Consider the following 23,633-nt stretch of genomic DNA (forward strand, 5'->3'; position numbering starts at 1 on the left):
TTGAAACAGTCAAAAATATGGCTTTGGTTTAATATAGAAATGGTTTCATATAGGTGTAAACTTCTATAATGCATATTTGAATTATTCAATCATAAAAAATTGTGATTTTTGCAATAGGGCATGTGAGAGCTAGTCATCTTCAGGGAAAGAGTGTGGATTTACAGACTACGGACGTAACGTTTAAAGATAGGGTAAATTACACTGAAACCTAGTAACTTTCAGTGTTTTGCAATAAACTCGCAATTAACTTTCAAAATCACACTAAACGCTCGATAACATTTGCGTAAAACCCCCGATAACTTTTAGGTAAATTGCACTAAACACCCAGTAACTTTTAAAATGTCTTTTTATGTTATTTTTCAATTCCAATTTATCTGCAAAATGCGAAACTTATGGAGGGTTTTCTGCAATTATAAAAAATTATTGGGGGCCTAGTGCGATTGAAAGCTGTTGGGGTTTACCGCAAAATGCTAAAAGTTCCTGAGGGTTTAGCGCAATTTACCCTTAAAGATAATAAGAGTTGTTGTCCTTCCCATGTCATATGTAAAAGTAGTGAGCATTTTTTCCATTTTATTTATACATGGTGATTGAATTGTATGATCTGGGTTTCTGGGGTGAAGTTTTACACTTGGATGATTGCAAGCACCTCTCACGCATATCTCACGTCTTGATGTACAAAAATTACGATCTAATAAATTTTCAAAATGCAAACAATCATCCATATAGATGACATTTGGACAGAGTTACTATAAAAAATTATAGGGTAAATTTTCAAAATGCAAACAATCAGTGAATAAGGTTCAACTCTTAAGATTACATGAAGAATGATCATAGGAGGGTCATAGGACACTTGGGACAGAGTTACTATAAAAAAATTATAGGGTAAATTTCACATAAACCCACCGGCCTAATACCTCTAGTAGGACTCAACACCCCCCAGTTTAACCTAAATTATAACAAAAATCAATGTCGTTTTGCTGACACACATAAAATTTTAAACATCGTTTCACATTGCTGCAGGTTTCAGAATAACTGCATGCGCTGGTCTCGCCGCACGCCAAATGCGCTGAAAGAATTCTATCGATACTTCAATAATAGGACTTAATTAGCTACAAATCCATAGTATCTATCATTCTGGAATTGAACAATAATACCCAAATTTAGATTAGTCAAACTGTAAACTTGTAGTTTCATCATATTTGTTTGTGCAATTTTTCTTCGGCCAGAAGGTTAACCAACAATTTCCACAAAACTAATGCATTATCTTCGGCATAACTTATTTTGTTAATCGTGTACACACCAACCGTAAGTAAAGAAAACCAATATATTGCTTATTTCCGCAGAAGCATGTCTCCAGAAATGTTTGGAAGAAAGGGCAAGATGAAAGAAATGGAAAGAAAAGAAAAGAAAAGAAAAACCAGTAATAGAAATGCCAGCAAGGTAATTTTTTTGCTTTCAGTAGTTGTTCCCTCGATCTTCGCCTTCAGTTTCATTCATAAAGCTTTTGGAGCTCATGTTTGAATTTTGCCTTCAGTTGCTCCCTCTTTAACTTAAGGGCAGCAGTTACCAGTCCTATTTCTGGAGTCCATGGATCTGGCAGCAAGGTAATTTTTGCAGGTATTTCAAACTTGTCGAGCTTCATTACTTTAGCTGCCTGCACATTTACAGCAGAAGCCACAAAATTTTGTGGTCGAATAAATTATTAAATGCATAGTTCCATAGAGATGCATAAAATTGGCATGTATATATTCAGTGGATGAGTTTCCTGTTACTATTATTCGTCAGTCTAAAACTTAATATAGCCTAAGACTAAACTCTCAAGTTTAAACTCCGATTGATGCAAAGCATTTACGACTTTTTCTTATAGTTAAGTTTTTAGTATTTTGATTTCAACGCACCTAAACTTGCTTCCCTTTTGTGGTACGCCGCTATTTTAACACTGCAACAAATATTATCAATCTGAGTGGAAAACAGAACACATGTATACAATTCAGCTGATATGAATTTCCTGGTCCTATCAGTCATCACTCAGAACCTTATATAGCCCAACTCTAGACCATGACTTTAAACTCCAGATTGATGCAAAGCATTCACAATTTTTTTCTTACAGTTACGTTTTTGGGATTTCATTTTGATGCTACTTCAGTCTCCATACGTTGTTGTACATCACTATTTTAACACTGACACAAATTTTATCAAACAAAAAAAGTAAACTCGTGATCTTTGTTGGAGTGCATCTTTGACTAGAAACTGACCTTCACAAGCGATTGCAGGACTTCATTGATAACTTCATCTTTCTGACAAAGTTCTGGAAAATCTTTGAATTGGACACCAGAATTCTTGGCCCACGCTTCGACTGCCTTCTGAGAGGGCACAACCAACGCCACACAGAAGTTATGGAAAGGATCAGCATGGACCATAATGTTGTCTACGTATTTGCTTGATGCCAATGCTGCCTCAATCTGTAGACAACAAGATTTACAACTGAATATGAAATCATCCATTTACACTGACATTTGAAATAATCTCAGAGAAATGATGAAACTGTGTACCTTTCCAAGAGAGATGTATTCTCCATGCTGAAGCTTCACAATATCCTTTTTTCTGTCAATGATTTCAAGGCATCCATCAGGGTGAAACTGCCCAATATCTCCTGTGTAAAACCATCGAATCCCTCTTTCATCTACCTGGAGCGGTGGGGAAAAAACTTCATTCCAATATCGATAGAGTCAACTATATGAAAAGAAATAGCAGTATGACCTTACTTTGTAAACCTCATTGGTCTTTTCATCATTTTTAAAGTACCCCATAGTTACACTGAATCCACCGACTATAATTTCACCTCGTGGCATAGGGGAATCTGAAATTCTGTAGCCACCTTCCTCCCACGACACTAGCTGAAATAAATATAAATATTTTATACCATAAATGTAAGAAGCTGCAAAAATATGCGGTTATTTGCTTCTTGATGATATCATAAAGTGTTTCAGTACCTTAATATAGGAACATGGAATGGGGGGACCGACACGGCCTACGCTTGGGTCATCATGTTCAGAAAAACAAGCTCCGGCACATGTTTCCGTTAGTCCATAGCCTTGACCTACCGGAATCCTAAAGAGTTCATGAACATGCGAGGTGAATTTATATGGAAACCATATCACATAAACACAAGTTGTTCATACATGTCTGAATAAAAATTTCATTCTCATATTACTGGTATAGCAGCCCGAAAAAGATTTTCAATATAAGTGATTACCCCATGCATATATTGACGAATCTCTGTGTATCACTAGATAAAGGAGCTCCGCCACAAAGAACGAACCGCAGTTGTCCTCCAAGAATTGAACGTATCGGTTTAAAAATAATAGAATCCCACAAAATTCTTTCTATCCCCCAGGCTCCAAGCCAATAATTCCCTTCAACTGCCGTAAGCCGACGTTTGTATACGAAGTTAAAGAGCTTCTTGGATATTCCACCCTTCTCATCAATCTGCACATGTGAAAGTGAAATTGGGATATTTCAGAAAAAATGAATATTACAGATATGTGATCCCAAATGACTAAAAAAATACAGGTGATGGGTATCTAGCTCCAAAATGTGAAAAATTATTTTTCTGCATAAATCTCATACCTTCTTCAGAACTCCATCCCGAACACGGTCTAGAATTGCAGGAACGGCTGTCATAAGGGTTGGGCTTAACATAGAGGCATCACCTTGTGTTCCTTTCTTGATCTTATTTGACGTGTCAGTCAAGGTCAATGGCGATCCATAGCCTATCGCAACACCTGACGTCATCATTACAGCCTGGAAACCTACTTTGTGAGAACATTGCTTAAATATTTTTCTGCTACAGGTGTGTAGAAAGAAAGAAAGATCAGATGTGCTAACCTCAGCTGCTAGTTCAAAAACATGAGCCAGGGGCAAGTATGCCAAGTAAATATCACCATTTCCTATCCTTGGAACGATGGTGGTAACTGCTGCTGCAGTAGCCACTATGTTTCCATGAGTAATCATGACTCCCTACAAAATGTCACCCAATAGGAAAATTATTGACAGAAAAATATTAAATAGACAGAGACAGAACTTACATATACTGCTCTATTCGCCTAAAGCTTATTGACATCCTCTAATTATTGTTGAACTCTCTTAAAGTTCTTTTCTCATCTTCTAACTGCTACAGACCCCTTTATATCATGCTGAGCATAACCACTTCTCTATGAGAGAAGGTGGAAATTTTGATAGAATCTAATTACAGAACAATTACAATTTTGGTCTGAAGAATGCAGCTTTTCATAAACTTTTAGCATGATGAAGGCAGATCCTGCAAATATCAAGATACTCATGAAATTATCCTACAAACTACGCCCATTTGTAACTAATGTAGCAAATGTTAAGTTACATGCTGAAGTGATGGGGGGGGGATCTATTCTGGCTTCCCAAATAAAAGGCTAATATACTTTCTACAGTAATCTCACATGTTGGCATTATTCAACCTCCTCAATCATGGTAAATCTTCAAAAATTGCACTTCTGAGATCCCAATAGAGTAGCATGGATATCATTTCTTCTCATTTTAACTGGTCTAAGTGGAATCCCACGTCACTCAGACACCAAGAGTTGCAATTGATGATCAACACGAGTTCATAGCTCTTTGTAGGAAACTATTTCTATGTCGGAGCAAGAATGACGCTATCACCTACAGCTCCAATAACTCTGTGGATTGCGTCCCCTAGTCCCGCCCTTCACCTATAAAGAGCATCAAATTATCTAACAAGTCGGAATCCATCATCTTTATACACATTTCTTAGGCCAGCAAATTATTATCACAAATTATGCAAATCAGATCTTCTAAAAACCTTACAAAGGGATGGTAAATATTGGTTCTATACTATGCTTGCATTGGAGCATAAATAAGCTTGTTTCTACTTAGACTTATACTGCTTCTCAGTGCAATGCAATTTCTCCAGAACAAACTTGTTCACCTTGACCAATCTTCCTCACAATTGGAGTCATTGGTTCATCATATTTACTTTAGTACAGCTTTAACTGTCAATGGCCTACAAGAGTCAAGGCAAGCCCATCACATTACATTTTTCATGGCCATGTAATTGGGTAGCAATGCAAGGGATTGATATCATATTGGCAAGCAATCATAAAACTGAGCTAATCGTTTTATTGGAATCTGCATGGTTTACTATTTTTTCTCCACAGTAAATATTCCTGAGGTATAAAGCTTTACACAAGATGATAGATGATAAAAATATGAGAGAAATACCGATCCGGAGTTTAACGTCCTAATAGGCAATCTATTCCTCTGTAATAATGGGAGGACCCAAGAATCACTATTCATGCTGCAGTAAATGCTACAGTAATTTATAGTTGCGTTATTGCTGCAGCATTTTTCCAAAAATATTACTGTAGCATAGGCGGGACATTGTAGAATTATTTTTAAAATATCACTGTAACATTTTAATAATATATTACTGTAGTAGAGGTGGGATAATGTGGCATTTTAAAAAATATTACTGTAGCATTTTGAAAATATTACTGTATGTTTTAAAAAACTGTAGCAATTGAAAAACGGGACTGATGTAGCGATAAAAAAAGGAAGGTTGTGCTTCGCACGGGGCGCACACTAGTATTGCATTATTTCAGTTCAACTTGCAACTAGTTTCTAGCTGCAATAATTGGGACACTAGGCAAATCATCTAACCATGCATTTAATATTGTATTATTTTAGTCTAACTTTTAAGTAATCCCAGGCTGCAAAAGTTGCAATACTAGGCAAATCTTGCTAGAACATCTCATGCTCAAACTCACGGAAAAGAACATATAACACAGAAAGGTTGAAACTCATCATAGATATCAACCAAATAGACATTTCAAGAAAAGATAAGGATGAAGACAATAATAACTTTTAAAACTTGATAAGGTCTATATGATAAGTGGCAAATTTATAAAGCGTAGGAAGCTATATGGGTACTCATTTTCATCTATTAGAAATACAAAATAACTGTTTCCATATGAACGTGCACATTTTTGTCTCGTGTTACACCACGAAGTTGGACAAAAAAAATACAAAACTTTGAGTAGTGGATATTGTGATTGCATTTTAGATCTCTCTCTTCCTAAAAATATAAAAATAGTAATTAGGTTCAAAGCTTTCTTGGACAGTAAATTGGTACCAATGCAAAGAATTGATATATCGTACGTCCAACCAGCCATAAGATAATCTTTTACTGCATAATTTATTGCTTTGCAGCACAGACAATCCGTCTAACGTGCAAGTCTAAGCTTTCTACTGATGAAGATGATAATAGTATTCACATGTGATAGGCATGTCAATCCGTCTAACGTGCAAGTCTAAGCTTTCTACTGATGAAGCTGATAATAGTATTCACATGTGATACTGATAGGCATGTCTACTGAAAGCTTAATTCTGGAATAGGCAATTTGTATTCTTTCAATCGAACTAGCAACTTAGGCTGCAAGGAGTTCGAGTCTGTGACACTAGGCAAATCTTCCTAGAGCGTCTCACCATGCTTTTCTTAAACCAAATTTCACGAAAAAGAATATAAACCAAACTCAACATACGTATCAAGCAATATGCATTTTCAAGACAATCTAAATTCTAACATTGTGGAAGCTTTTCTCAGTCAACATAATAGTGATACACTTATAACACATAAGAAACCATCTTGGTTCGTCTATTCATCTTATTAGAAATACAAAAGAAGTGTTCCTACATGAGAACAAGTGACATTATGTCTCAATTATGTGTACTCCATTAAGTTGGATAACCATAGGTATAAAAGAACAAAATTTTGAGTAGTGAATCTTGTGATTCCATCCAAGATTTTCTTCTCCTAGAAACATAAAATTGTCATTAGGTTCATACCAAGCTTTGAAAATTCCATAATCTTTCTTGCTATTGGACTGCCCTTACAGGTTTCACTATCAACAATTTCAGCAATTTTGGGCAATATTCAAAACTCCAGTAACAGCTTTAAATTCTTTTAAAAATGTTAATTGCTGTTTTAAAAACTAATTACATAACTTGTGACATTTTTTATTATAATTTTTGAAGTTTAGATTAGCTTTTGATGAAACCTTGCACAATGTAGTTGCTGATTTAAGAATAGTTGCCAAAATTATGTAACGTTTGAATGAATTAACCTACTCAAATAAGTAGAGGACTTACATTTTTTATGGCTGAATAGCACTTAAATACCCTATAGTTTCACCTACTTTTCACTTATATACCCCCACTTGTATTTGGTAGCAAGAGAGTACCCTAAAGTTTTTTACACTTGCAGTTATATACCCTCACTATCTTTTGCGGCACATAAATACCCTAAAGTTTTTACAATTGGCACTTAAATACCCCAAAGTTTCTAAATCATGCACATAAGTACCCTAGGATATGCAAATTTGAGGGCATTTAAGTGCAAGTTTTAAAATTTTATGGTATTTAAGTGTCAGTTTTACAAACTTCTGGGTGTTTAAGTGCAAGTTCTAAAGATTTATGGTATTTAAGTGTCAGCTTTAGAAACTTTAGGGTATTTAAGTGCAAGTTTTAAAAACTTTAGGGTATATAAGTGCTACCATAAACAAGTGAGGGTATATAAGTGCAAGCTTAAAAAGCTTTAACGTGTTTTCTTGCTACCAACATGTGGGGTTATATAAGTGAAAAGTTGGTGAAACAATAGGGTATATACATGCTATTTAGCCTTCTCTTATTATGTAGTTTAATAAACTTGACCAGTTGACCCCTTGTTACTACAGTAAACACTAAACATTTTATATATTTAAAACTCAACTTGTTAACTTTTTTAAAATATAGATGAACTACAGAAATGCCCCCTGAGGTTTGCATGACTGAGAAAATCCCAAAAGAGTTTTGAAAGTGACATTTTATACCTCTATCTCTCAATTCCGACAAAATTGTCTTGGTTATAGAAGCTAATATCATAGGATATGACATTTATATGCACCCCACATAAACTCAAATAACTGTTCTATGAAAACCTGATTATTACATCCCTAGATTATCAATTGTTGGCTACAAATTGAAATGAGGTTTTTGTTGTCGCAGTAAGGAAGTAGTGCGCAGGGCCGGGAGGAGGGGGTTTGTTTGGATGGGGATGAAACTGTAACTTTCAAAACCATAGAATTTTTCTGTTTGCATAAACTTCATCACATCTTCAACTGACCTCCCTTTCTTGCTTTTTTAATTGTTCAACTGCTGGTTGTGACATGACAAACCTCAATCCCAATCATACACATCTACTTGCCTCTTTATTCTTCAAGGAAACTTTATATGATTACACTTATCTTTTTATTTCAGACTGGCATCAGTGCAGCAGGTAGTCCAGCTTGAAATTAGGCAACGCTGATTATTTTAAAATTTTTGTTCATACCCTTGTTTCTTTGATATTCAGTATTTAGTGTTGAGTGGAAAGCAATTATTTTAAATTTTAACTCAAATTATTAGCAGCGAAACGAAATAAAAGCAACTGATGAGTCCTCAGTTAGCAAAACTAACGTAAGGTTTATCCAGAAAAAGCTTAGTTGAGGAGGAGCCTTTAGTTCCATATAATTTTGTTTTCCTTCTTGGGGAATAAGGCATTACTTACTGCCTGCACACTGAAAATGACTAGTCCAAAACTTTTCTACATAGATTAGTTGTATAATGTCTATTAACGCTGATACAGTAATTCTAATTACTCATAAAGGACATAGTTCTCTCTTTATTTAATCTGAGATTAAGAAAAGTAAAGGGCACACAGGTGCCTCCATAATGTACATATTAAAACTAGGAGGGAGCAAACCTTAGGAAGGCCAGTGCTTCCACTTGTATACATGATGACAGCGACATCAGTGCTTGAAGGTAGTGAGGGAGCAGCAGGGTTTTCTTTCCCAATTCCCTCAACTTCATTAAATGATAGAACTTTCCATTTGTTCATGTTATCTTTGACAGCGGAATCAAATGGCTCATCTTCAAAATAAATGACAGTTTCTATGCTCTCTAAGCTTGAGCTTGTTGCTTGTAGTTTCTTCATTTGCTTTGAATCACATATCAGAACTGACACTTGAGTCTGCGATGAAAGCAAGATCATATCAGAAGGATCATAACCTCAACAAAAAATATGGAACAATACATTATTTTTCCTCCAATTCACACAAATGTTGCTTGCATTTTGATTAAAAAAAAGTAAAAAGAAACTTATACGAATACATATGCACATACGCATGCATTTGGATGGCCCTGAAAAGCACAAACATTTGGATGTCCCTGAAATTCTTTCTAGCATGTCTACACATGCATACACATATTACACCACATGCACACAGTTGCATACTTGCGTCTACACATCCACCTGAATGTACACCCTTCTCCTCTAAACATATAGTCTTGTCGCGTTGAAGAAGAGTCAGATTTGGAGGGAAAGTCCAGCCATAAAGGACTAGAAAAAATCATGACTTTATTGACAGAATGTCAACCTCTTACTAGCACACCGAGTTTTAGCATGAAATTCATAGTCAAGGTAACTATGCAACAGAGAGATGCTTGACGCTGAACCTAATCAGACAGTTGATGATGGGTTGAATTATCTACCATATGCATTTCAAGCTCATGAAACCAAGGACTGACCAGTCAAATTACCCTGAGACTAACAACGAGTCAAGGACAGGAGAGAAGGTTAAGAGGATAAATTTCTATAGGAATTCCCTTCATCTTTAGAGACATGATATTCAGCCAAAGAGCATAATAAAAGACATCTCAAATATATAGCCAAATAGTTCGGTAAAGATATCTCAAGTATATATAAATACATTTATTGTATCTTCCTAATAAAACTACTTTTCAGCAAGCGTTTTACCTATCATCACTTGCAAATGAGTTCTGGCGTATCCTGCTCCATCATTAATAATCTATTTTGAATGTGTAAATCAAGATGAATTGTAAAAGATCTACAATGGAGATTTCACAAAGCTTATTCTGAGAATTAGTTTCAAAGGAAGTCACTGGATCAATGTCTGTGATCTTGGTGTTTCTATAATCAATCTGCACACAAATTTTGAAATGACTGCTTTGCTGTTTGTAGTGAGACTGCTGTGGCTAACAAATCATAAAGATTTGTATCAAGGTCCTGTACATCAAACATAACACCCATAACTTATAGTTGATATGTCAAAATAGATTTTTTTTTTTTTTAAGAAAAGTCCCACAGATGCAAGGATGGTTATTACAAGTTGTACCTTACAACAAACACCAGGGTTCAGGAACAACAAGAGCTGATGGTAAATCAGATAAGAGTCATAAGACATTGTATGATTCAAGGAAGCATGCCAAGGAGATAAGCATAGACATATACCGACAAAGGGAAATCGCCAAGATTTATGCACGACTGTAAAAATTGATGGGAAGCATGGATCTGCTATGGGATAAATATGTTTACCAATTGAACCAGAGTGAAACTGATTTCATGGTGTCTTTACAATGTTGAAAATACGTGCATGTATGTGTAAAATAGACATCCATGTTGCTTAATTGTGCAAAATAAGAATCTGTCTGCTTGTAATGGAAAGATGCGCAGCATTTACTTCATTTCCATAAATATATTTCTGAACAAATATAAGTTTCTGGTGTTCCTATAAAAGGTGAATCATGTGTGGCACACAAGAAAGAGCTAATATTATGAGTAGTCACAATAAGGCATGTTCTAAATGTCGGATATTGGGGACATGTCGGATGGAAAATTTCTATACTGTGGATTGGAGAAGGATTAGAATGCTCCAGGACTGCCCTGACCCCCTCTATCCGGGGTACTCCAGTTCCCACTGAAGCAGCATCCCAAATCAGTATAGTCAATGTCCCCTTTGACTGCAACGGTGCTCTTGGGGATGAGAGTGTGGCCAATATATCAGCCATGTCGAGGATATTTAAAACAATGAGAACAAGTAATATGTACAGTAAAACGAACATTAACCATCATGTCCCCGAAATTCAAGCAGAAAGATGAAAATATTGAAATGTTAATACCTCTTTCAAATTAATTCCTTGACGACAAGTAAACTACAATTTAGCCACATGTGAAACATTGAACAACAAACACGATGTGGTAGTTGCTCCAATACCAAGCTAAGAGAAGAAAGGTAAATCAAATAGAAGTTTTCTCCTAAAATTGTAGGGGGAATAAATAAAAAGATGTAGCCTCCATCAGAGCTTTTATTAGTAAGAGCAATGTGTATGTTAAAACAAATAGAAGCAAGTAATCTCACCTCATTAAGAGAGTGGATAAGTGCATCCTCACCTAGAGATGCATAGATTGTTACAACTGTTATATTTTGACGGAAGCATCCCTGAAAATAAATCAAATAAGTGTTAAAAGACTTCTATCTGAGAATGCTTATCGTATAAGAAGTTTATATGAAATATAAACATAGTGTAGGTAACTGCTAGTATGATTCGCCAGCATTTGCCGAGAGAATACATCCTCATACTGCTGAGTAGCAAATTCCCATCTTGCTTATAACATTTTGTATTGAAACTGATCTTTTGCATAATGGCATATCTCCTCAAGAATCCCTCACAAGGATTTAAAGGACCAAATGTGATGGTTTGTACATTAACTACTAAATGGAATTCCAGGCAGCTTTCATACATTTACATGCTTACAGTTTTTGCAACTACATGCATATATCCAAACATGAGACCCAGAGCAAAAGAGTACCAAATATACCTGTAAAGTATTACAGAACCTAAATAAGTCAAGAAACCCTCTTGGTCATACATTCTTTTCCCGATCCATATAACCTTATTAACACAAGTGACTTAGCATCAAGGTTACACGGACACTTCTTCTAGGTTGTCGTATCCATGTCCGACACTTCCCGTATCCGTGTCCATGTCGGACACTCCGTAGACACTTCTTGAATACATATAAACATTTATTTAGATGTTTATATAACACATGTTTTAGTTTAATAAACTCGTGATACACTTCTTGAATGTATTATCGTACACTTAACCTCAAAATTATGCAACTTGTTAGACTCAGGACATGTTCGTTTTAGCACATGCCTAGTTCATAAGTACGATTTCAAAGGGAAGTTTGGGCATCTAGTTCAAAAACGAGTGGTTTTTTAATTTATAATCTACTCAATAAAAGAAACATAAAAATGATATAAGGATTTTAGTTCTCATAAAAACAATACTGATTTCACATAGATTATTAATTTTAATATATACGAATATAGTTGTGTTCCTACATCCTAACTTTTACAATTTTGTCGTGTCCCGTATCCACACCTATGTTCGTGTTCCCACCAGTGCCCGTATCCGTGCAACTTAGCTCAGCATAGTAAATAGATTATTATAGTTAATTGAGGACCGACCTCACATCAAAATTTCATTTTAGATCAAAGCATTTAGATTATACTGTAAGAACACTTAAAAGAATAAAAATACATCAAAATTAGAACTTGGATAATACCTGAAATGCGAGAACCCACTCTGCCCTAGTATCTGAAAAAATTGCAGCACGGCTGCCAGTGCTGTGGCCTAATTTGGCAAGACCAGATGCAAAATTGCAAGATCGATCAAATGATGCTCCATATGTCTCCCATTCATACTTCCCCAGATGTAGCTTCTCAAATTTCCTACCGCCACCAGCTTCAACAAACTCCCGCGAAATCACCTTTCTTGTTCCAAGAAACCGCTCCTGGGCATTCTTTCTGCAAGACTGCTCAAACAATGCTGCCATTGTTGTGGCACCATCCCAAGGAACCTTAACTAGCGAAGGAAATCTACTATTCCTCATAGTCAAACCTGGCTCACCTCCAACATCTACGGGGACTGCTCTTTGCTTAACCTTCTTTCTACCCATGATTACCGTGGAAAATATCAAAGGTAGAATAACAGAAATAATAACTGCACCAATAATGCCCTGATATCCATATTCTTTCTCAAAGCGCATGAAACTTCCATAGATTCTTTCATAGAATTGCATGAGCATATGGCCTACTTCAGCACCATCCATTATGCATGTATGTAAATATTTATAATTAGCATCCTGTTCAAAAGAAAATTAAGGAGAATATTATTAACAAGATTAGTCAATCAGAAAAGACAAAGTGAAACTATCAAGTGTAACAAAAATTTCCAGATGTACACACTTGCATATTTAATTCAAACCACCCTGCAGTAAGGCTGATTGATGACTAATTACAAAAGGATGCTAGTGACAAGAAGATGAATAAGCAATATACTTACTTGGATTAAATATGAGTACTATGAACAATTGATATACAGGACAGTTCATAAAGAAAACATCTACTTCAGACCATAGCATAAGATAAGTGAAAATACATCATCAAACTACTTCAATCTGCAACTGTTGATACGAGTCGCCGTGCGAACACCTTTGATCGCGGAATTATCAAAGGTGGTTTTGAGAAGAAGACAGTAAGACACACAAAACAATTTAATTGGCGAAGGAAAATGTCTTCTCTAGATTATGAAGAATAAAAGATTACAAAATCTCTCTCCCACAATCTCTCTAGAATAAAGAACATCTTCTCTATCCTCTTTAAACTCTCATCTCTTGATTAGAATCTCCCATTTAGAAACCCTAAACAATACCTATTTATAGGTTAAACAATGTGGGTAGCAAAGTGGTAAATACCCAAGTCAAACCCAACTAGAATTCATCTCAAAACAGAATCCAAATCAGCCAAGGAAAACCCCGTCAATCGACCGACATGCCTAGTTCGGTCAACCGACCAGAAAGCCGTTTTCTCGACCCTGCAGGTGCATGCTTTCGGTCAACCGATGTTGATCATTCGGTCGACCGATGGTGCTTTCGCGGTCGACCGTTGCAAGCTCTTCGATCAACCGGCCAGAGCTGCTTCGCCAGCTTCCTGATTTTCACCGTTTTCCTGCTTTTGACCGTTTTCTCCGTCATTCGCGGCTCCGCCCATGCTTTTATTCTCAAGCTACCATGAGAATCATCTATCATCAAGCTCCCATGAGAATCGCTAAGTATCCAAAGCAGAGAAGAAGATACACCCGTATCAACTGTACTCCATATTTGAGGTGCCTTTTGGTCAAAGGTGCCACCCCTTGGAAGTTGCATGGTTCAGTACACAAATTACATCAATAGCGTACCTCCCAAAATGATATGGATAACTTTTGCTGCACCATCATGGAGTTTATCATGTTTGACAATGTTCAGTTCTTCTCCCCGCCACTTTTTTCTAGGGGATGTAAATACTAATAAGCTATCAGGCCATTCTTATTCTTCTCACACAATTTATTGAACTATTTGGTTAAATAACCATGATCATGATCAGTCCTTAGCATTTTCACACTGGTTAAATCAAGTCTCAGTGTCATATTATATTCAAAGAAATTCAGAGACTCAAACTAGGAAAATAGTAGATTTAAGTAAATCGTGAATGATCCTATACAGTCATATATGAATGAAGTAATAGCTCTAGTTTAAATATTCACTTAATTGGACCTTAAATGTCGAACAGTGCAACTAGCTTACCTGGATGCTAAGCGGCCAGTAGCACAAGTGAACCCCTTGTCAGCCTAAAATTAAACTCAAGATGTTTCTGAGCATTGTCATTGGGTCGTGTCGTACTAGCATAGTCTGGCTGTTGCATGGGTTAGTACATGAGGACCCTGCGTGTGCACAGGCTCAATCTGCAGGATAACATTGTTGCATGAAGTTGACCCTTCTATGCATCACACACAGCCTTGCCTAGCATGCTGCAGTACAGTTGGCCTGGTCACGTGCAGCTGCAAGCCTGCAATATGAGGCAAGCCTACACGATCGATACATGGGCTAGGTTCCCACATCGGACTTGACTACGGTAAAGTTACATGTGCATTCTCATCACTAATTACTATGCAAGTGCAAAGTCTGTAGTCGTGAACTAGAATAACTATGGTAAAATCTTATTTCAATTTTATTGTTGCATCGCCTAATGATCTGAAGGGACCTCTTTATAACACACTGGCTTCATTTTCATAGATGTAATGGGCATCAAATATCATCTTTTGAATGAGATGAAATTGACTCACTAGAACATTCTTCACTGAAACCCTGTGCACTGCTTATTATTGGACCAAGACCGGATACAAACTGTTGAAGTTAATTCAAATAATAATCATTATTGCTCTTTGTTCTACCTTACAGTATACGCCTTGATGATGATGATGTCTTTTAAAGGATCAAATGGTTTACAATTAATAAAGTAAACAAAATTCTATAGATAACTCATATGAACCAACTTCTAAAGATAAAACACTCCTATAAATAAAACGAACTCTAAAAGAGAGTTAACTCAAACATCACCTAAAAGTATTCTAGGATAAGGACAAACTTCAACATGCCCCTTAACCCTGATTATATAAAGTTGTCATTCTCATCATAACCTTCAGCTTGATAAATGCTTCAAACTTCTAGGATTTAGTGAGGATACCAGCAACTTGATTTTCGAACTTGCAATACAACAACACTACCTCGTTCTTTCCAACATGATGTCAAAGACCAAACCTTTGATGCTCCCAATTATTTAATCAACTCCCTTTGTGTAACTCCTTCCTCCATTGTTGTGTCCATTCTCATACTTATTTCTATGAAAATTGTTACCATTTTCTTAGAAGTTTTCCTGGATTACAGTTCCATTCTCCAACTAATAATCGTTATATTGTTGACTCTCACTTTGATGAGGAAATTGATTGTTGTTTCTAAAATTCCTTGTACCCTCTACCTTGTCCTCTCCTTCCATTAAAATCCCCATTGTTCAGGATGCGGGAACCACTTCCTCTTCCCCTCACTTTTTCAATTTGGTGTGAGGCTACAAGCCCCTTGTTACAGCCGCCGCCAATGTTGCCTCCTCTGCCTTCTTTTTGGATAACATTGAATTTTTGCAGTCGATTAAAGAAACATGTCAAAGTTAACCCTTATCCTAGAACACTTCTAGATTATGTTTGATTTAAACTATCGGAGTTTGTTTTACTCATGAGTTTGTTTAATCATAAAGAGTTGGTTCATATGAGCTATCTATATAATTTTGCTTACTTATATCTTTACTAAACCATATAACCCAAGCTGTTAAAAAGACATCATCATCAAGGCATGTAATGTAGGATAAAATAGAGAGCAATAAATACTATTATTATTTGGCTTCTTCCATCTCTCTCCCACATATATTTGTAATTTTCTTAAGTTTTGTGCTTGGTCCAATACAAGCTACAACACAGCTCGGGTTGGAAACAAACCAAATAATTAACAAGTAATTTGTTAATTCTTCATAAAGGCATTAGATCATATTCAAGTCAATAGTTCATTTAGCACTAAATAAATATTTTTTAGTGTTCAGTTCATAAATGAATATAATTTTAACTAGAGGTATCTTCAATTCATTTGATTATTAACTATTCATTTATGTTATAAATTTTATTTATTGCAAATATTATCCATCACAAACTTTTTTTTAACACATTCAATCCCTATATAAATAAGTTAACAATCTAGGCTCATATAGATATTAACATCCTAGGATTATATATATAAGTTTGATAGAGTAGGCCTACAAACATGATAGGTCCATTTAAAGTTAATAATCCCTCTTCCCCTCCCTCCTTCGTGTCATTTCCTCACGTCGCCATACTCTCCTGAGGATCTCCTCTCTCCCGAAGATCTCTCTAGGTGTATGGAAAAAGAGGTCGTAATTAAATAATCTCTCTAGGTGTATGGTACCTCTATATACAAATTGAATTTGAATTGATTTAGTATTTGAACCAAATCTGAATATGAATTTTGTAGAGAAATTGACAAGGCAAAAAAAATTTATTCATCTAACCCTAATCTCTCTTAAATAGATATTAAAAGGATACTACAAAATAGGTATGAGATAAAATTATATACAATCTCATCTCATAATATCTCAATAATATCTCCTAAATCTAAACACCAATAATATCTAACACTCTCCTCAAGCTAGAGCATATACAACTATATACATCCAGCTTGTCACAAATCAAAATAAACAACTAGTTGCAAGAGCTTTGACAATGTCATTTTTGTCTGGATACTTGAAAACGTCATCAACCGGGATATTATAGTCACAGCCTATGTAGCACGGACACGGATCCGACACGGCCATCCGACACGCCGACACGAGGCAAATCCTAAAAAATACATAGGATACGTGTGTTCGACACGTGTGTCCGACACGGACACGACACGACACGGTTTCATGTTATGTGTGTCCGTGCTTCATAGGTCACAGCCAATAGAAACCCTAGACCGGTAAGCCAATAAAAGAAACTCTACACTGGTAGGTCAATAGAAAAAACCATAGACAGCTAAGCCAGTAGAAATCCTAGGCGTGTATGCTACTAGAAACCTTAGGTAGGTAAGCCAATAGAAATCTTAGATGGGTAAACTAGCAAAAATAACATCGAAAAAGAACCGTTGTCACTGCATATAACCACAAAAAATGTCGAAGAGTGAATAGTAACTCTGATTACCGTTCATTTCATGAACAGTAACCTCGATTCTGTTGATCTTGTGAACAGTAGATTGCATTTTTTATTTAGGTTCTTTTGTAGAAGGTGTTTGACAAGATCTAGAAAACAATGATGTCGAAGCTATTGTTGATGTGTTGAAGCCATCGATGCCATCAAAGCCACCAAGGGGTGCATGAAGGCCATGCAAAACCCCTCAACGGTCTCGAGATCTAAAAAGATGGGAGAAGTTCTAAAGGATCAAGTAGGCTTTGATACCATTTATGATACCATATAGAGAAATAGAGAAAGCAAAGTTTTTTTTCATCTGACCCTAACCTCTCTCAAATAGATATTAGGTATCTATTCCTCTATAATAATGGGATGATCCAAGATTCACTATTTATGCCACAGCAAATTACTGGAGCATTATTACTGTAGCACATGAAGACCCAAGATTTACTATTCATGCTACAATAAATATTGTAGCATTTATTATTGTATCACAAGCGGGTTATAGCGTTTAAAAATATTGCTATAGCAGCATTACTGTAGCAGAAATAAAAAAAATGAAGGTCATGCTTTGCAAGGGGTGCACACTAGTTAGGAGGATATTACAAAATAGGTATAAGATAAAATCACGTCCAATCACGTCTCATAATATCTCGATAATATCTCATAAATCCAAATACCAATAATATTCTAACAAATTTGAATATCTCAATCCGAACCAAAGTCAAGTTCAAATAGTGTGATATTCGATTCAATTTGTTTCCTTAGTCACAGCATCAACCTGACCCAATTCAGACGAGGTTCAAGTTTGGCTTCAATTGGACCTACGCCTACTACCAAAGTAGCCCTAGGTGCAAAAAATCTGACCAAACCAATTCTATGAGATATACTGTGATAAACATTAGTACGAGAGGTTGATGCAACAATTAATAATTTACGAGTGCTTTTTTGTCCTGTTGCGCAAATCAGTTACAAGGCTTCGATATTAGATTTCTTCTTCAATAAGAACCATGTCAAATCATAGCGATAATCAAGGTGCTTTGCGAATCATCAGTTCATATAAGAAAATGAAAAATTCACAACTACGCCATCCTCGCACAAATTTCAGAACCCTAGATCGATCAAACATACCTAGAGACGCGAGTATCATAGGACCCAGGAAAAAAGGGCAAATATGGTCTTAATTACACGGACGCATTCAATAGGATGAGCTAAGATTATAAATTTGTATTAAAAAAAATTACCAAAATTTACCAGAAAAAGTCGTCGCCGGCCTTCTTCCTTCTCGACCAAGCAAGCAGCGAGAGCTTGAACGCTAAGCGAACTTTATACTGTATGACAAAGGCAGGTGTAGTATTATTAAAAATTATTCGATTATTATGATGTGACGGGAACAATAAGTTTGACGCTGACGACATTTACGAGGGTAACCCCTCTGAGTCGGCCCGAACAAACCTGGATTAGCATGTGATCAGATGGGACGTGCAAGGTTAAAATGGTGATTTCGGTTGAGTGGAATCATCACCGCGTGTCCCCTGCCGCAGCGGCTTTAACGGGAAACGTGTCTTCTTTCTAGAAAGCAGTGGACGGGGTTGGGCCCCCTCGTGAGCGGCACCCGGGCACCCGGCCCAAGGTGGCAACTTTTTGGTATCAGTGTGGTCGCTGTGCCCTGGCAGCGCAGTCTAGGGCCACAAGAGAAAACAAAGGGTGCGAACGGCGAACGCACCTTCTTTGGGTTTCTACCAGGCCCACCGTGAGCTAGCCATTTAGAACGAGCGCGACTTTTTCGAGACTCCCTTCGCGTTAATAAACATTAAGGGTCTGTTTGGATTTGTAGAGGGTGAAGGGAAGTTAAGGGAAACTGAGTGAAGGGAAGGGAAGGGAAGAGAAGGGAATTCCCTTCCCCTTGGTTACACCCCAATTTGAGAGGTAACAATTTTTATACTATTAGGGGGTGAACCAAGGGGAACTAGGGTGAATTAACTTCACCTCCTAAGTGTTCCCAAACAAGGTGAATGGAGGTGAATGGTTCCCCTAACTTCCCTTCACCCTCATTCCCCTCAATCCAAACAAGCCCTAAAGGAACTAGAGAAAAATACAGATTGAAAGAGCTGAGCTGAGCTGAGGGGGAAACACAGGCGATTTGAGCAAGAAGGTTATGCTAATGGGTGGCATGCTGGAATTTCATATTCGGGAGATGAGCTGAGGGGGAACACAGGAGAGCTCCTTCTCTCTCTCTCTCTCTCTTGATTTAGGGGTGGTTATTGGTTGGGATAAATAGGGGCCAAATGGGAAAATTGTTCCAATAGAACATTTTTACCCCTTTGGGATATTTTGAATGGGGTAAAGTGGGATAATGGGATAATTTGAGCCTTTAATTTAACAATGCATGTGGGATAATTGATGATGTGGCACCTTATTAAAATATAATTTTATCTATTAATTACTTCTAAATTAACTTATCCAATTGGTTTAGTATATTATTATAATGTAAATATTATTTTACTTTATATTAAAATATAATATATTATACTATACTTACAAATTACTTTTATTAATTATTATATTATATTATATTAGCATGATATACTATATATAATAATTAATATAATATATTGTTAATATATTTAATATAATATTTTAATAATATAATATTAAATATAATATATTATTTTATTTATACAAAAATATAATATGTTATACAATAACTACTAATTAACATTATATTAGTATGCTACATTATATAATAATTGATATAATATATGAATAATATATATATTATATTAGTATGCTACATTATATAATAATTGATATGAATAATATATTTAATATAATACTTTAATAATATATTATTTAATTTAATTTATTATAATATATTATCGTAGGATATAATGTACTTTATAAAATATTATAATATTTTACTTTATTCAATTTAATATTTTTTTAAAATATTATATTAAATTAAGGTGCAATTGTCTCACTAGTGTTCCAAAAAACCAATAACACAAAAAGGTATTATCCTTATTCCATTGCCCTAATGAATAACACTATGAAATAGAATCTCCAAAATTATCTCATTATCCCCCAAAATATCTCAACCAATAACCCTCCTTAGAGGAGTGCTAGTCGCACCAGCGCAATGGGAGTGTCACCGGCACTTAGCCCCAAAAATAAGGGGGTGGGGTCCGTGGGGATTAACTTAACACTAACCTAGGTAACCCCTAACCCAACCCAACCCCCCTGTTTTTGGAGCGAATGATGGCGGCATTCGCCTCGCGCGAGTACCGCTAGCACGACAACTTATTTCATATTTAATCAAGCACTATTTCCTCGGTGCTTCATTATTGCACTTCAATTCATAGATCTTTCTCGTTTATTTTATACCATACTACCTTTAAAACTACAAGTTCGGGAAAATCTTTCTATGGTCAATATTACCCTTGACTATTTGAATATTCTATTTAAATTTTAATTTATTATAATCATAATTATATCATATCCTAATTTTATGTGAACTACTTACAGGTTAATAATTTAAAGATTAATAAGTTATAATATAAGAAGATTGCAAAAAACCCCCAAAAAGTTTCAAAATTGCACAAAACACCCTTAAAAGCATAAAATTACACAAAACATCCAGACGTTTCAAAACTTAAAACAACAAACATGAAACCCTTAATATTTTAAAAACTATAAAAACACCCTCAAAAGTTCAAATAATAACAAAGCACTATGAAATTATGAAATTTCAAAACTTGTGAACAACAAAGACAAATTCAAGGAATTGCTATCAGACACTAAAAAACTAAAATTTGTAAAAAAATAACCTCAAAGTTATAAATATTTTGAAAAACTCATTCGAAAACTAAAAAACACAGAAAACCCTAAAATGTAATAACTTATAACCAATACATATCAAATCTTAAAATTATGCGAGTTTAGGAAAATCTTTCCATGGTCAATATTACCCTTGACTATTTGAATATTTTATTTAAATTTAATTTATTATAATCATAATTATATCCTATCCTAATCCTATGTGAACTACTTACAGGTCAATAATTTAAAAATTAATAAACTATAATATATGAAGATTTCAAAAAGAACCCCAAAAAAATTTAAAAATTTCACAAAACACCCTTAAAAGTATAAAATTACACAAAACATCCAGACGTTTCAAAACTTAAAACAACAAACATGAAACCATAAATATTTTAAAAACTATAAAAACATACTCAAAAGTTCAAATAATAAAAAACCACTATGAAATTCTGAAATTTCAAAACTTTTGAATAACAAAGACGAATTCAAGGAATTACTATCAAACACTAAAAAAATAAAATTTATAAAAAATAACCTCAAAGTTATAAAAATTCCGAAAAAAACCTTCGAAAATTAAAAAACGCACAAAACCCTAAAATTTAATAACTTATAACCAATACATATCAAATCTAAAAATTATCAACTGATGCGGCATAATTATGTACCAAAATTGCAAGTGCACAATTTATCAAGTTATAGTATAAAAAGATATCGATCCCACGAAGAAGGTGATTTTAAGAGATTATTAAACTTGGTTCTTATATTTTGTGCGTGACAATTAGGAATAAAGAATAAGTGTGAATATGATGAGTGATTGTTGTGAATATTTGCAAAAGATAATAAATTGAATTTTAGAGGAGAGAAGGAAGAATTAAAGAATAAATGAAATCACAAGGCAAGAAATATGAATTAATAAAATCAAGAAATAAAACCAAAAATGAAAAGAAAATTTAAGAAAGTTAAGATGAAGGATTCAAAAGAGGTAAGAAATCTAGAATATAATCCACTAACCAATTTCAATTACAAAATATAAACTATTCTCTTTTTATCATATTTCAACTTAGATTTATTAAGCATAGATTATCAAACCATTTAAGGAAAGTGTAACCTATCAAATTATCATCTAAGTTAAAATTACTATTCATGATAAGAACAACAACATGATAATAATCCTAGAATTCATAAGCATAACCTATCAAACCATTTAAGATAAGCATAGATTATCAAATTCTTCTTCTACCGATTAGTTCTCTAGTTGATTATCCTAACATGAACATTTTAAGTACAAGAGAATAATTCATACAATATAAAAGAAATTAGACTAGTTTCATACAATTCTAAGATTCCTACAAGAATTAAATTCACATCTTAAGAAATAAAAACAAGAAAAAGAAGACTAATTACAAAATTAAAAAGAAAAGAAAAATCTAAACTATGAACAAGAAATAAATCTAATTACAAAGAAAATAAAAATCTAAACTACAAAATAAATTGCAGAAATTAAATGCAAGAAAAATAAATCTACTCTACAAATTAAAGTGCAAAAAGAAAATAAAAAAGACAAGAAAGTAAATCTATACTACAAGCATGAATTTAAATCTAACTAATAAGCAATAATAAAGAAATTACTAAAAAGAAATAAAAGAGAAAAGAAATGCAAACCTTCAAATTGCTCTTCATCTCCATCCTCATCATTCAACAAGAGGAGAAAGAACAAATTTAAAGAGGAAAAAATTATTTTTATTAATTGCAACTAAAGTTATAATTTTTGGAAGGCCTTCTCAATTAAGAGTAGCCCTCCTCTCCAAAAGGAGTTTTCATAAATTTTCACACCTCTAACCCCTCACTCTCTACCCCTATTTATAGTAATCTTCAATGAATATGAGCCATTGGATTTGTCTTGAGCCCCAAGCAACAATCTCCACCTTTGAATTTGCTTTTTGTTCTTCTCTAGCCCAAATATAGGAGGCCCAATTGATTTCAAGAAACAATTGAAAATTAAGTTGATCCATGAAGCAATCAAGTCCAGCCCATATGGAAATTAAATCTCCAGCAACCCAAGTTCCATTTATTTTCAAAATTAATTGCAACTAAAGTTACAATTTTTGGAAGGCCTTCTCAATTAAGAGTAGCCCTCCTCTCCAAAAGGAGTTTACAAAATTTTCACACCTTTAACCCCTCACTCTCTACCCCTATTTATAGTAATCTTCAATGAATATGAGCCATTGGATTTGTCTTGAGCCCCAAGCAACAATCTCCACCTTTGAATT

General features: G+C 34.9%; 1 protein-coding gene across 1 annotated transcript; it reads right to left on the minus strand.

Moving 5' to 3' along the window:
* LOC109843489 (long chain acyl-CoA synthetase 8) lies at nt 1,189-18,878 on the minus strand. Its single transcript, XM_020412425.1, has 12 exons — nt 18,796-18,878; nt 12,500-13,078; nt 11,286-11,366; nt 8,831-9,097; nt 3,889-4,020; nt 3,631-3,804; nt 3,257-3,489; nt 2,994-3,111; nt 2,766-2,897; nt 2,553-2,687; nt 2,256-2,462; nt 1,189-1,654 (listed from the first exon to the last, which is right to left on the minus strand). The coding sequence occupies exons 2-12, from the start codon at nt 13,043-13,045 to the stop codon at nt 1,490-1,492; spliced, it is 2,190 nt and encodes a 729-aa protein (XP_020268014.1). The 5' UTR covers nt 13,046-13,078; nt 18,796-18,878; the 3' UTR covers nt 1,189-1,489.

This window comes from Asparagus officinalis, chromosome 5 (assembly GCF_001876935.1).
Source record: "Asparagus officinalis chromosome 5, Aspof.V1, whole genome shotgun sequence".
Classification (NCBI taxonomy): Eukaryota; Viridiplantae; Streptophyta; class Magnoliopsida; order Asparagales; family Asparagaceae; genus Asparagus; species Asparagus officinalis.